The following is a 13,351-nucleotide window of genomic DNA, read 5'->3' on the forward strand; positions in this document are numbered from 1 at the left end:
GCTGACATGAGCTCTCTAACATTCCCCAGCATCATTTCTTCTCTCAATTAGTGACTTATCTATTTGGTATCCATGATCGCCGTTTGATAATGTACAAGTGTATCTATGAATGTTTAAGTTGGAAAACAGTATGTACCTCCAATTATGAAATTATTTCTGGCACAAAATATAATAAATTGCATCCTCTTTTTGTATCCAGCCTCTCCCCAGCCTTCCTTGCCCATTATCTACTAATTATCAATTGCAGGTATGGTACTCATGAACTGGCCCTGATTACATTACAAATCTAAAGGGAATATTTTGTGTAATTTTACTTACACTTTAATTAAGCATTTTCTAGCTAAACCTTTACAGTTATTAAACAAATAAGGGTAAAACTAAAGTTATATGCCATCAGCCAATTAATTTCAACAATCTCCATTTTCCAAACTACCTAAGTGCTCAATAGAAGTTCCCAAAGTTCAGGATAATTCGTTTTTTGAAAACAGAAAGTTTTAAAGAAACTGATATGTAATCTCTGGATTGCTATGCCAGTCATAAAAAAAACTGTGTACAGTATACAAAAATAGTCATAATCTATTACTACGCCCTTACCTCACCTCTCATATGAGTGATAGTGTAACCTCCCATATCAGTGATAGTGTAAGCCAGAGGTAAAATCCTTACCATAATTCTAAATTCCCAACAGCAGTACTGACATATTTCAAGCAAAATTATAAATACATTATGGGAAAGTGTTTCTCTAAACTGTGATAAGGAAGATGTTTGTGAGGATATTTAAATTTGAGTGAATTAGGAGCAACTAACTAAAAGTACTAATTTTACACAAAGCAAAATTAATAAATGAAAGTACACAGCATTTAGTACACCGGAATAGTGTCGCCGAGCTTAAATACAGTGAACAGAAGGGAGAGAGCAGAAGCACACCACTTTGCCACTAGGATAATTAACTATATGATTTTCCCACATGTCACTCAATAATGTTGAAAACTCCTGTGGCATTAATATAATGCTTTTACAATACAACAAGTTTTTCTACAAATCCATTAAGAATAACATAACCTTGCTCCAATTATAATTTATTTTATTAATTTTCTATTTATTTTTCTTATCTAATAACTTAACTCTTTTCTGTACCTCCTATTACCTTCCATTACTTCTTTCAAATGAACACCATATACTTTGGAAGCTTGAATTTTAAGTCAATGGCCATAGTGGTCTTGTTCAATATGAATAGGGTTCATATTCTGAATGATAATGAATGTGAACAACTCCAGTCACACTGACTTGAAAGATCTTACATGGAGAAAAGAACCACTGTGCAGTGGAGCCAGCTCTGGCCATTGGCCCAGAAGAGAAGGAAGGGATAGTAAATCTTTTCTGTACAACCTCCATCTCGAAGAGTGAGGAAAGGAGGGAGGACTGAATTTAAGATCAGTGGGCTGGTAGAAAAAAATTTTCTTTATAAAAATTATTGTTTACACAAACCCATTTTTCATAAAATAAACTGAATCACAATTAAGAGAAGGAAAGCACAATTTAGCAGGGAGGACAACACAGCAGTCACGAAAGAGGACACCACACCCATGAGCAAGCAATCCCATACCTAACAACAACAGGAAATTGAGCGTTAATGGATAAATGAGATTTATGGCAGCTTCCTTAAATACAATCCTTAAGAAGTAACCTCACCAAGCACAAGGCATAAAGGAGGGTACTCCAAAAGAACACACCTTCAGGTGTGCCTGAACCATCAAGTTTGAAAGCATAAGGTGGATAAGGATGACTAACACAGATCCCTATTAATTGGTAAGTTAAGTATATCTTAGTTTAACCAGACCACTGAGCTGATTAACAGCTTTCCTAGGGCTGGCCCAAAGGATTAGACACTTTTACATGACTAAGAACCAATTGGTTACCTAGCAACGGGACCTACAGCTCATTGTGGGATCCGAACCACATTATATTGAGAAATGAATTTCTAATCATCAGAAACAAATTCCTCTGGTTCCATGTTGGCAGTGTGGATAGACATGATCCACATTACGCAAGGGAGTTGAGAGTAAAATGCAAGGTAAGAACATTATGATTACTAGAAAAGGGGATTTACTGGGGTGAAATTATATGAAATTCAGTAGATAAAAAAAAACTTTTCTGGAATATGACGTACCCTCAGCCCCCTTTTGATCGATATACGTATAGTTTTACTGTATGGATAACCACTTGAAACTGAAAATAGCAAATACTCGCGAAACCATAACTGCGGCAAGCATGACACCAACAAAATGGCAAAAAGATACTGATTTAGCAATGAATGTATCCAATATTAAGCTTGATACATCAATGAGAAGCAAAAGAATAACAAATCCATGCAAACAAAATGTAATGAATGCCACATCTCAGTAATGTGGAAACAGCAGCACTCTTAGGAAGAGTTGACCAACTCTGGAGAATCCGACACATAATGAACTGATGCCTTCCTTTCATTTTGGGTTCAGTCGAATGTAAGCTTGGCAAGCACAGGTAAACTTTCCTCCATGCAAGAGTTTTCAAGTTGGTGCAACACAAAGTGTTCAATGGATAAAGGCTAATATATCATTAATGCATTCTAAAGAACACATTTTTTTACACATAAAAGAAATTCTCAACATAATGTCATAACCAAACAATACCTAATAAAGATAATTAATGTGTTTAAAGTGACTGTGATGTACCTAGTTAACACTATACATATTAACTATTAATCTTAACACTATCTGTATGTTTCCACTTCAAACATCCCTTTCACTTTAGAAAAAAAAAAAATTTACTATTCTTTAGGCTTAAGATAAATAAAGGTAAGGGAAAGAAATACAACACAAGACTGGGAATCATATCACCTTACACAATAGCTACATGCAAGCTTTACAGAAATGCCAAAAAACTCAAATCACTGACCGTACTTACATCATCAGGTATGGTACAATAGTTTTCATCTACTTCATCAGCTGTTAGCTGAAGAGTAGTTGTGGAAGCATATGGAGGTGGAGGGGTCCCTGGGGGCTCTCCAATAAAGTTGTCTTCAGAAATCTTGAATTGGCCAACACTCGACGTCATACTACCACTACTAAATGAATCTGTCACGCTCATTCGACAAGAACCTGAAAAATAACCGACAGAATGGATTAAAATTAAATATAACAGCAAAATTCATAAAAAGATCAGCTGGGCAAATTTGCAAACCTCAACACCTTGTGAATAAGTCACTATCATGAAATGCAACCATTTAAATTTGCTACCACCAATGCGCCATGCTATTTTATATAAAGGAAAATAAAAAAAACATATACATAGTATAAACTACATAAAGGGACTTACCTGGACTACTCTGAAGACCAAGAGGATCAGGGCTAGACTTTGCACGGTAGTGAGACGGAGGTCGACCTCCCAGGTCAGAAACAGAACTTGCAGACTGAAATTTAAATAGAAATGTTAATTACATTTATAAATAAAATAATCTGTGAATTCATAAATAAAATTCAATTGTTCAAACATAATCTAAAAGCATTACAAAATATGCAAGCATTCACAGTGCCATTAGGACCATCTTGCACTGAGGACAAAGGCGATAATGAATATCAATTATTTGGAACTTAAACAGGATTCTATCATGGAAAAACCTTAACAGTTGGTAAAAATACACAAGACATTTATATATGTATGCTTAAACATTTTGAAGTGCTTGAGAAAACTCCCACATTACTGGTCATCTACAAAAATTAACTAAAAAAAAAATATTTACTCTCCAAAACTTCAACTTATATACAACCACATACAAAACCTTATTGTGCTATGTTGCTGAAAATAATAACTTTCACAGTTCTTGCTACAAGAATTTATATCTAACCACATTTCTAACAATTGTTTGCACTAGTAGGCGACAAAAGCATGACTTCATTCCTCACAAAAAACTGGTAAGCAACAAAATCAAACAAACTTTTATTAATGTTTTAAAACCACTAACAATTAACCTGATAGTATGTTGGTCAATCACACGAGAGGGACTTAAAAAACTTACCTTACTATATTGCAGAAAAATTAAAATCTTATGCATGTGCTTTCTTTTGTACATCATATTTGATTTGTATAAAATTCCTCAACTAATGTGATATTTCCCCTTTTTTTTCTTCTTTCATAATCTTTCTGGCATTAACAAATTGTCTACATCAGTTTACACTTCAATTTGTTTTATTTGATGTGGATAATACAATGTCTTGTCTATGACATACTGTAATATCTTATTCTATTACTTCATTAGTTTTCCTCTATCCAACTTATCTCTTCTTAATAATTAAACTATTAATTAATACAACTGGCTTCAAATATCTGACCCAGTACAGGCACTGATAAGGAACTGTTTGTATATGAACTTTGTGTGTTCTCTTCAGTTTCCCTTTGCCTATCTGTCCAATTCTAAATTTCAAGGAAAAAGCCTTTGGGCCAACCTAAGTGAGTCTAGAATTGCGCCAGTCTCGTTCAACTTCACAACAACAACAACAGAAAGGTAGTGTAATATGATATACTACAGAACAGTGTATTTTCATGGAAAAGAATTTAGAAAATTGTTAAATAAGGCCGGGGAGATTGAAAACAAAGAAAAAATCTGACTCATACAAGCTACTGATATAAATGTAAAGAGGAGGCGTGTAACCAAGGGCCCTTTTGTCATTCTCTGACTGGATTATAGAAATAACTTAGCAACATACAACATTAGAGCGTTTAAACCTAAACACATACTGAGGACTATGAACCTTACTTCAGAAGCAATTCCATCAAGGTAAAAGCTTCCTCACTGGAAAAAATATAAGTACAAACACTGGTTTTCTATGAATTCTCAAACCCTCAAAATGACCATAACAAAAATTGGAATGCAGCCTATAAAAAACTACATATCATTAATTTATCTCATATACAGTGAGTTTTGGAATCAATAGAATATAGATTTCATCAACCATAATGACAATTCTGTAAGTTCCAAGCACTTTCACATTACCTCTGTAACATGAAAAATCAAGCTATTACTTTTATATAGATGTTCAACTGTATGTCTAGATGTCTAGCCTCAGAGTAAAAACTGATGTCCTCAACACAAGAATAATAAGTAATGACTATAGTACTGCTAGTGCTAGGCAAGTCTCCAAGTAACTTGTCAGAGGGAGGAGATAACCCAAGTAATAAAATCAGGCATTTAACAATCACAGCATTCATTATTATATGTACAGCAAAGCAACCACAAAGTGTTTACAATTAGTTTGCAGAATAAATATGAGTTAAATAACAGTACTGTAATGCAAATTCAGATATTACCAGTACATATATAAAAACCTTTCCGACTCTTGAATACCTACAATAATATGCAAAAGATGTAAAGAAAAATCTTGTAAAATCTCAGCATAAAACCAATAGAAAAAAATTCTAGGTTTAGATTTATTACTAGCTCTTTTAGCTGTATCGCCACAGATATTATGTAATGCTACGCTCAATATAATTTCAGACAAGCTAAATGACAAAGAGTAGAAAATGCGACTGAATTTAACCAGAATTTTAAATTAAAAAAATTCTAGGATCAATGCCATTGTGTTATGAAAAACCTAAAAGGCTTTTGATATGAGTACACCTAGTACAATTCCACAAGACAATCTTAACCACTGTCCTGTGCCCTGAAATCACAAAACATTTTGATCCAAACAAATATAACCAAAAAAAATTACTTTCAATGAATCTGTCGGCATGTTAAAAATTCTGCACATTAAAAGGTTAGTTACATTAAAAAAATTAGATTAAAATCAGTACTCTATAAGAAAGCAAATTATACAGATTTCAAATACTGCCAGTAAGTACTACAGTGGTCCCCCCGTATTCGCGGGGGATGCGTACCAGACCCCCCTGTGAATAGTTAGAACTCGCGAATGTTTGGAACCCCTATAAAAATGCTAAAAACAGCCTATTTTGTTAGTTAAAACTCAAGAAAAACCTACTAAAAATGTTCATACTTGGTTTTTTTAATAGTTTAATCACAAAAAGTGCATTTTATGATGAAATTCACAAAAAAAAAAACCAGGAATTTGTGGATATTTATCATACAAAAATACCGCGAATACGCGAATTTTCCGCGAATGTGTGAGTCCGCGAATCTGGAGAACGCGAATACGGGGGGTCCACTGTACTTACATTTTCATGAATCTAAACGTCTAATCATTAATCATATCAATCGGAGAGTGAAAGGTGACTAGTCTATATATATCTAGCAGGTTTTTAAAAAGTAATTTGTTCTGATGAGTCCTCCCCTTGTTTATTTTACAAAATAAATAAATAAACTTTATTTTGCCCTTTCTTAGTCCTTAGCAGAGATTTTTCCTGATTTCGCCAACATTCTGTAATGTGTCTAGCATCAAGCTTTTTTTTTTTGTATTTTCAGCTTTAGACTCCATACATATCATTTGTGACATTGAACCATAGCCTAAGCAAGGATTTTTCAGTGGATAATATTTAGAAAATAACTTTTGCCTTAATATTTGGTTGTCTCTATACTGATTCCTGTTAATTTTCTTTTCTTAAATGGTATGAAAAAATGCTAAAAAAATTTTACAATGTAGTTTTTTTGAAAATTCACTTATTCATATTGTTCTAATATGTACTAATTATCTCCTTTGTGTGCCGTGAAATCATCCTGTGCAGTTAAGTAACTTCAACTGAAAACTGCCATCAGCTGGCAGGGATGGCTTTCAGGGTCCAATGCACTGTTAATCTTCTCGTCATCTGATCTGAGAGAGAAAAAGCAGGGCAGGGAGGCAGGAACTCACAACTTCTGGATCTTTGCTGCAACACTTCTAATAGCAGTCCTTATTAGCAACATACCAAGGTATTAATTAGACTGCTGCTTTTCTCTCCAGGCCTTACTAGCATTTCTACTGCACTTGAGTGATGCAACATTGAGGGAATTTCTTCTTCAGTGCATTTCCATTTCATTCTCATCTCATGTGTGATGTGTTACAGATCGTAATTTCTTTTTTTAATTAGTTGACTTTTGGCTGGCAAGAAGCCTACTGCTCTTCTGTTCACATTTTCTTTTAGTTTTTACTTGCTCAACAATGCAACCTATGTCATAGTTTTCCGAGTCTCTTCAGTTGCTTTGCTTATCCTTTTTACATTATTTCTAAACTGAGGTTTGCTTACTATATGTTTAGGATATTAATATGACAAATTTTAAATCAATTTGTATTTTTCATAATTAACATAACTGAGGTCTTAATACAAGGGGATTTCCCTATTGACTTGCTGGAGTTCAGTTATTAACCCTCTAACGCCGATTGGACGTATTAAACGTTGATATAAATTGTTTGTTGGGTGCCGATTGGACGTATTATACGTCGACTCAAAAAAGTTTTTTTAAATTTGCGGAAAAATACTTATAGGCCTACCAGCCAAAAACTTTTGAATCACTCGCCTTGGGGGATGCTGGGAGTTCACGGATCAAGGCGTTGTTTTGTTTACAATCGTTTCCCAGGCGCGCAAGCGCGAATTTCTTTCTTATCGCACTAAAAAGTATCAGCGACACATCTCAAAAATTATTTAGTCACTTTGACATAATTTTTGCACCGTTTTAAATTATCCGTTACAGGAAGCATTATATATATGAAAATGTGCGCAATTTCATGTAAACAACAAAAAAATACTCATGATTGTAGCTTTTATCAGTTTATAAATATTTTCATATAAATAACGATAAGTGCAAAAATTTCAACCTTCGGTCAACTTTGACTCTACCGAAATGGTCGAAAAACGCAATTGTAAGCTAAAACTCTAATATTCTAGTAATATTCAATCATTTGCCTTCATTTTTCAACAAATTGGATGTCTCTAGCACAATATTTCGATTTATGGTGAATTTATGAAAAAACTTTTTCCTTACGTCCGTGCGGTAACTCTTCCGATAAATTTTTTTCATGTGATTGTCCTAATGTTTGCACCATTTTAAATTTGCCGTTACATAGTTTTATATATGGAAATGTGTGCAATTTTATGCACAATACAACTAAAAACAACCCATGGTTGTAGCTTTTATCATTTTGAAATATTTTCATATAAATAACGATAAGTGCAAAAATTTCAACCTTCGGTCAACTTTGACTATCGAAATGGTCGAAAAACGCAATTGTAAGCTAAAACTCTTATATTCTAGTAATATTCAATCATTTACCTTCATTTTGCAATGAATTGGAAGTCTCTAGCACAATATTTTGATTTATGGTGAATTTATGAAAAAAAAAAAAAAAACTCTTCCTTACATCAGCGCGGTAACTCTTCCGAAAAAAATTGGAATTTTTTTCTTGCGATTGTCAAAATGTTTGCACCATTTAAAATTAACCATTACATAAAGTTTTATATATGAAAATGTGCGATTTTTCATGTAAAATGCAACAAAAAATTATTGAAGGTTGTAGCTTTTCTCTTTTTCGAAATATTTGCATATAAATCACGATAAATAGAAAAAAAAACCACGTTCGGTCAAGTTTGACTCTACCGAAATAGTCGAAAAACGCAATTGTAAGCTAAAACTCTTACAATCTAGTAATATACAGTCATTTATCTTCATTTTGAAACAAATTCAAAGTGTCTAGCACAATATTTAGATTTATGGTGAATTTAAAAAAAAAAACTTTCTTTCCCTCCACGCGCGGATTCGCGGCCGCAAATCTCCGAAATGTGTACGTCGCATTCTCCTAATATTTGCTCCTTTTCATATTAGGAGTTTTATAGTTTCATATATGAAAATGTGCGCAAATTCATGAAGAATACAAACAAAAATATTTGAAGGTTGTAGCTTTTCTCATTTTTGCAATATTTGCATATAAAAAAATATATATAAAAATTTCAACATTTGGTCAACTTTAACTAGTCCGAAATGGTCGAAAACTGCAATTCTAAGCTAAATCTCTTACAGTATTGTAATATTCAATCATTTGTCTTTATTTTGAAACAAATTGGAAGTATCTAGAATAATATTTAGATTTATGGTGAATTTAAAAAAAAAAAACATTTTTTTATGTCCGCGCATTACGAATTCATGCATTATTTTGTGATAATATTTTTTCTGTGTTGCTTTGATAGTTTTACAATGTGTTATATATAAAAATGATCGCAATTTAGTGTACGATACAACAATAAAAAAGTAACTCATTAGCTTAAACCGTTTTAGGCACAGCTCGATTTGAATGCAATTATGTATGAATTTTTTTTGTCGCTACCATATATCGCATTATTTATATATGATAATTATTTTTTTTTTCATTTCTGATGGTTCCATACTAAACTTCAGGCAAAACCAAAAAAGGAGCCAAAAATGAACTCTTAATTTTGAAAACTAAGCGCGCTATGATTTTTTGAAAAAATTATTTTTTCCGCTTCCGAGCTCACTCCAAACCCGCCTCGGCATACGGGAGACGTTTTGGTTTTTAGGGCTTTGGCGTAAGAGGGTTAATAGCAAAAGGTGTTGGTGGCAAAGGGAGATAGCCTATAGGGAAGGAGGTGGGCAGAGCCTGACCTGAATTCCCCCAACGTACACTGTGACATGCCAGTTTTCTTCCAGCCCAGATAACTGTATGAGGGATGGCTTAAGGTCGGCCACGTACATTAAGACTCAAGTTTGTTAGTTATGAAAAATGACAAACTGATTTAAAATTTGTCACTGACTCAGTAACATTAAAATGATTCAAACATACTAGGACAGTGTCTGTTATAAATCTTTTCAGGAAATATAGTATTATAAGGTATTCCTGCTAATAAAATATGGACTTATAAAGAAAAATCAATGTAACATTAGCAAATTCCTAACCAAAATATGTCATATGTATATCAGTGACCAACTTATAAAAAAACTACTATAAAAACAAGGAGCTGCAAGATACCTGAATGTTAGCGAGACCTTATCGTAAGGATTTGGGAAACCTATTCAGGAAATCCTTACAAACTATACAATGAACAAAAGAAAACATGATTAAGCAAAACAAAATAAAAAATAAAAATAAAATTACTGCCTTCAATTACGGAAGACCTAAAACAAAAAATATTACTGAAATTCTTTTAGATGTTAATACTTCCTATGCAAATCCTAATTATTACTAAGGAACAAAAATTAATAAACAACACTTCAAAATAATAAGAATCTAACAACTACAAAACCCCCATATGCATTACAGTATAAAACATGCACTATCTAATCATGCTTACAAAAATGCAAGGCAAACAATACTAAGCAAATTTTTAATTAATACCAGAAGCAGAACTAAAGAAAAATTGTAATTAACATCCAAACCACTAAAAACTCAAACTAGTAATTAAGATCCATGTTAAAACAAAAGTAAAATCAATGTAAGAGTGAAAAATATATGTGTAGTACTTCAGTCTACCATTCATGCTATATGTTAATGTTATTTACAACTGCTTAAAAAATATGGAAAAATTATAGAAAACTATGTCAGTTCTGCATGCCACTTTTATAATGTGAACAGAAACACAATGCATTTTGTTCATCAGATAAAAGAAAAAAGTTACTTTACTTTCAGTAATTAATTCCACTTTCTTCTTAGAGATTCTTTGATTCTGGCGCTAGAAAATTCACCTTGCGTCATCATTTAAGAATTTTACATCAAGTTTTATGTGGTTTTGACTAATAATTCAAGCCACCTCCAACCACTAGACATGATTTTTTTATATATATGTGGCACCTTATTCAATAGTTGTATTTTCAAAGTATTGGTCACCTGGAATTTTCAGATTACATACTATCTAACCTTGAATTTTGCCTGAAAGCAACATACCTAATATAAAGAGAGGAAAACCTAACAAAAATTTTAACGATAATAAAGAAAATTTATAATCTTGTTCATAGCTATATACATACAACTAACTCCTAATATATAATCCAAATTAGGATTCCTTGCCCAATATTAAAAGCAATGGAGACTGAAATGGGGAATCACTTCTGATACTTTACCTAATTTGAACACTAATAATACAGAACTGAGGAAGCCTAGTGTGGATCTTTTAATTTCATACAGACAATTGTGTAAAAGTATGTCCTTCCATCACATTAATTTAAAATAAATTAGTGTACGTATTTAATTATGGTACCAAGAAACACAATGGCAAAACTACTGGTAAGGTATCCCATGATATGCAAATTCTATTTCTGAGGCAGTAAAATAACCATAACTACAGTAATTTGACTCTTATGGCTGAAAACCAGCATAAAAAAATGCTCAAACATTATCCCAATTCAGAATGAATAGACTGACAAGAGAATTTAAAATAACCATCTACTATAAAATAACTATCTACTACTCATATATAGTACTAAGTTTTAAGTGATATTCAAATGTCTTTGGTACATAACCTAAAACAGCTGGGCAATGAACATTGATGTTTCATACAAAGAAAGCAGGTAAATTCAGTGGAGGCATACAAAAGGGGAGAACTTTATTATCAACCACTGTTTCTTTTCATAGTGTTACTCTTAAGAAAATGATTGCAAGATGATATAGAAAAACCAAACCTCAACAAAAACAGCACTTAAGACATCATCAAGAATGAATAGCACCTCTGTGCAGAAAAGGCCATTCTTCAAAAGCAAGTCAAAAATTACTCACCGTGATTCACCAAGAGCTCTCCTATTTTAAGCATAATTAACATTCCAGCACCAGAATAAAAATCAGCATACGTATCTACAATAAATTCAAAATAATACAAAAAGAATTCAAAGCAAATTAAACACAATGCATTTAAAGAGTTAAGAGTAGTAAGACAAAAACAATTTAGCACCCATAGCAACAAAATCTACGAATTACAATACTTTACTTCTTTTTGCATGGATCAACTGAAACTTACATGAGTTAGACTCTTCACCTTATGAATGTTCTCTAGACTTTGTGCTAGGCCTCCCTCCCCAGCTCTCTCTAGTTGGGAAAGTCTTGGGGGGAGTGGAGGAGCACAACTTAAGGATGTCGAAGAGGAGGATATATTGGGAACAGAAGTTTGGGTGACTAGGTTCCGGTTACGTAATGGGAGGGGAGGGGGCACATCTGACAAGGAAGGAGTGTAAGGAAGGTAAAATGAAGGTCTTGAAAGAGGTGGAGAGCGTGGGGAGGAGCGCGGGTGCGTTTGCAACTGAAAACAAATACAACACATCATGACATACAAAACAAAAAATGACTAAGAAAAAATTCAAATAATATCTATAACCATACATAACTTCTAATTTGTCACTTTATTAGTTGGCCACAGCTAAAGCAGTAGGTTCTTGAGCAAAGACATGAGGAAATTAAAGCTCAGAAATATTCACACTCCTATAAGGTTTGTCTAAAGGCCTGACCACAAGACCATTAGGATATGACTGGTTAAAACTGCAGCAGGTAGAAGTAAAACTACAGTATGTATTAATGCAGTATAAATTTGTTGTAAGTGCTTTGAAAGTTTGCATAATACCTGAAAAAAAGTTTCAATAAGAAAATAAGTCACTTGAAAAAGAGTAACACCCACAGTGTTCACAGTTTATATCACAAAAGAAGAATATGTGAAAATTTTGTATTACAAATACAGAGAATGCTATAAGATACATTTGTGCAGAAGTCATATGATAGTTAAAAGTTTTGCCTAGAGTTTGCAAAGTAATCTCCAAAAGTATGATGAAATGTTGTACTTGTTATTTACCATAATATTCATCTACTATTTTACCCTCTTACTTCCAAAATAACCTAACAGGAACAGGCAAGCAACTAATTAAAACTTACACAAGACACAAACTAACAATTCTGCGACTAGGGGTAACACAGCTGCCTAATCCTCACTAACGTGAAGGTTTCAAGAACCTAAAGAACATTTCCTCTTTGAAAACCTTACAAATCAAAAACGGCTGGTATAGAATACTATCTCCAATACCCTACAAAATAAAACCACACATGAAAAACAAACACAATGAACAACTATGGAGTTTTTCTTAACCAGACATAAGACAAGCCCTAAAATGCTAAAGATCTAAGAAAAGAGTTCATAAGTACAGATTGCTGGTCATCAGCAAAACCCAGAGTAACAGCCCATCACATTGTAAGTAGTGGTTGGCAACTGCATCTGCGTTATAACTTCAAATTATTTCAATCATATATCCTCGTCAAACAAACATTAATTATATTACAAAATAATCATTATTTGTAAGCAAAATTATAAAAAATATACAAATAATAAATGTGCAAAAACCTAAAGATACAACCTAATCTACCTTTCTATATAAACCATTCAAGTTAAAAACCTTTTGAGC

The 13,351-nt window shown here is 32.9% G+C and overlaps 1 protein-coding gene across 18 annotated transcripts in view; it reads right to left on the bottom strand.

Annotated features, from left to right (window-relative positions):
- Positions 1 to 13,351, bottom strand: part of LOC135216228 (rho guanine nucleotide exchange factor 12-like) — an 823,284-nt gene that overhangs the window by 749,078 nt on the left and 60,855 nt on the right. For 16 of the 18 annotated variants that reach the window (XM_064251362.1, XM_064251370.1, XM_064251373.1 and 13 more), the window contains 3 exons: positions 11,926 to 12,204; positions 3,358 to 3,451; positions 2,947 to 3,140 (listed from right to left, as the gene is read on the bottom strand). In XM_064251362.1, coding sequence (XP_064107432.1) covers positions 2,947 to 3,140; positions 3,358 to 3,451; positions 11,926 to 12,204 — 567 coding nt within the window. The remainder of the gene's footprint in view (positions 1 to 2,946; positions 3,141 to 3,357; positions 3,452 to 11,925; positions 12,205 to 13,351) is intronic. The other 2 variants (XM_064251378.1, XM_064251375.1) reach the window with 1 other exon arrangement.

The sequence above is a fragment of the Macrobrachium nipponense genome, chromosome 6 (assembly GCF_015104395.2).
Source record: "Macrobrachium nipponense isolate FS-2020 chromosome 6, ASM1510439v2, whole genome shotgun sequence".
NCBI lineage: Eukaryota > Metazoa > Arthropoda > Malacostraca > Decapoda > Palaemonidae > Macrobrachium > Macrobrachium nipponense.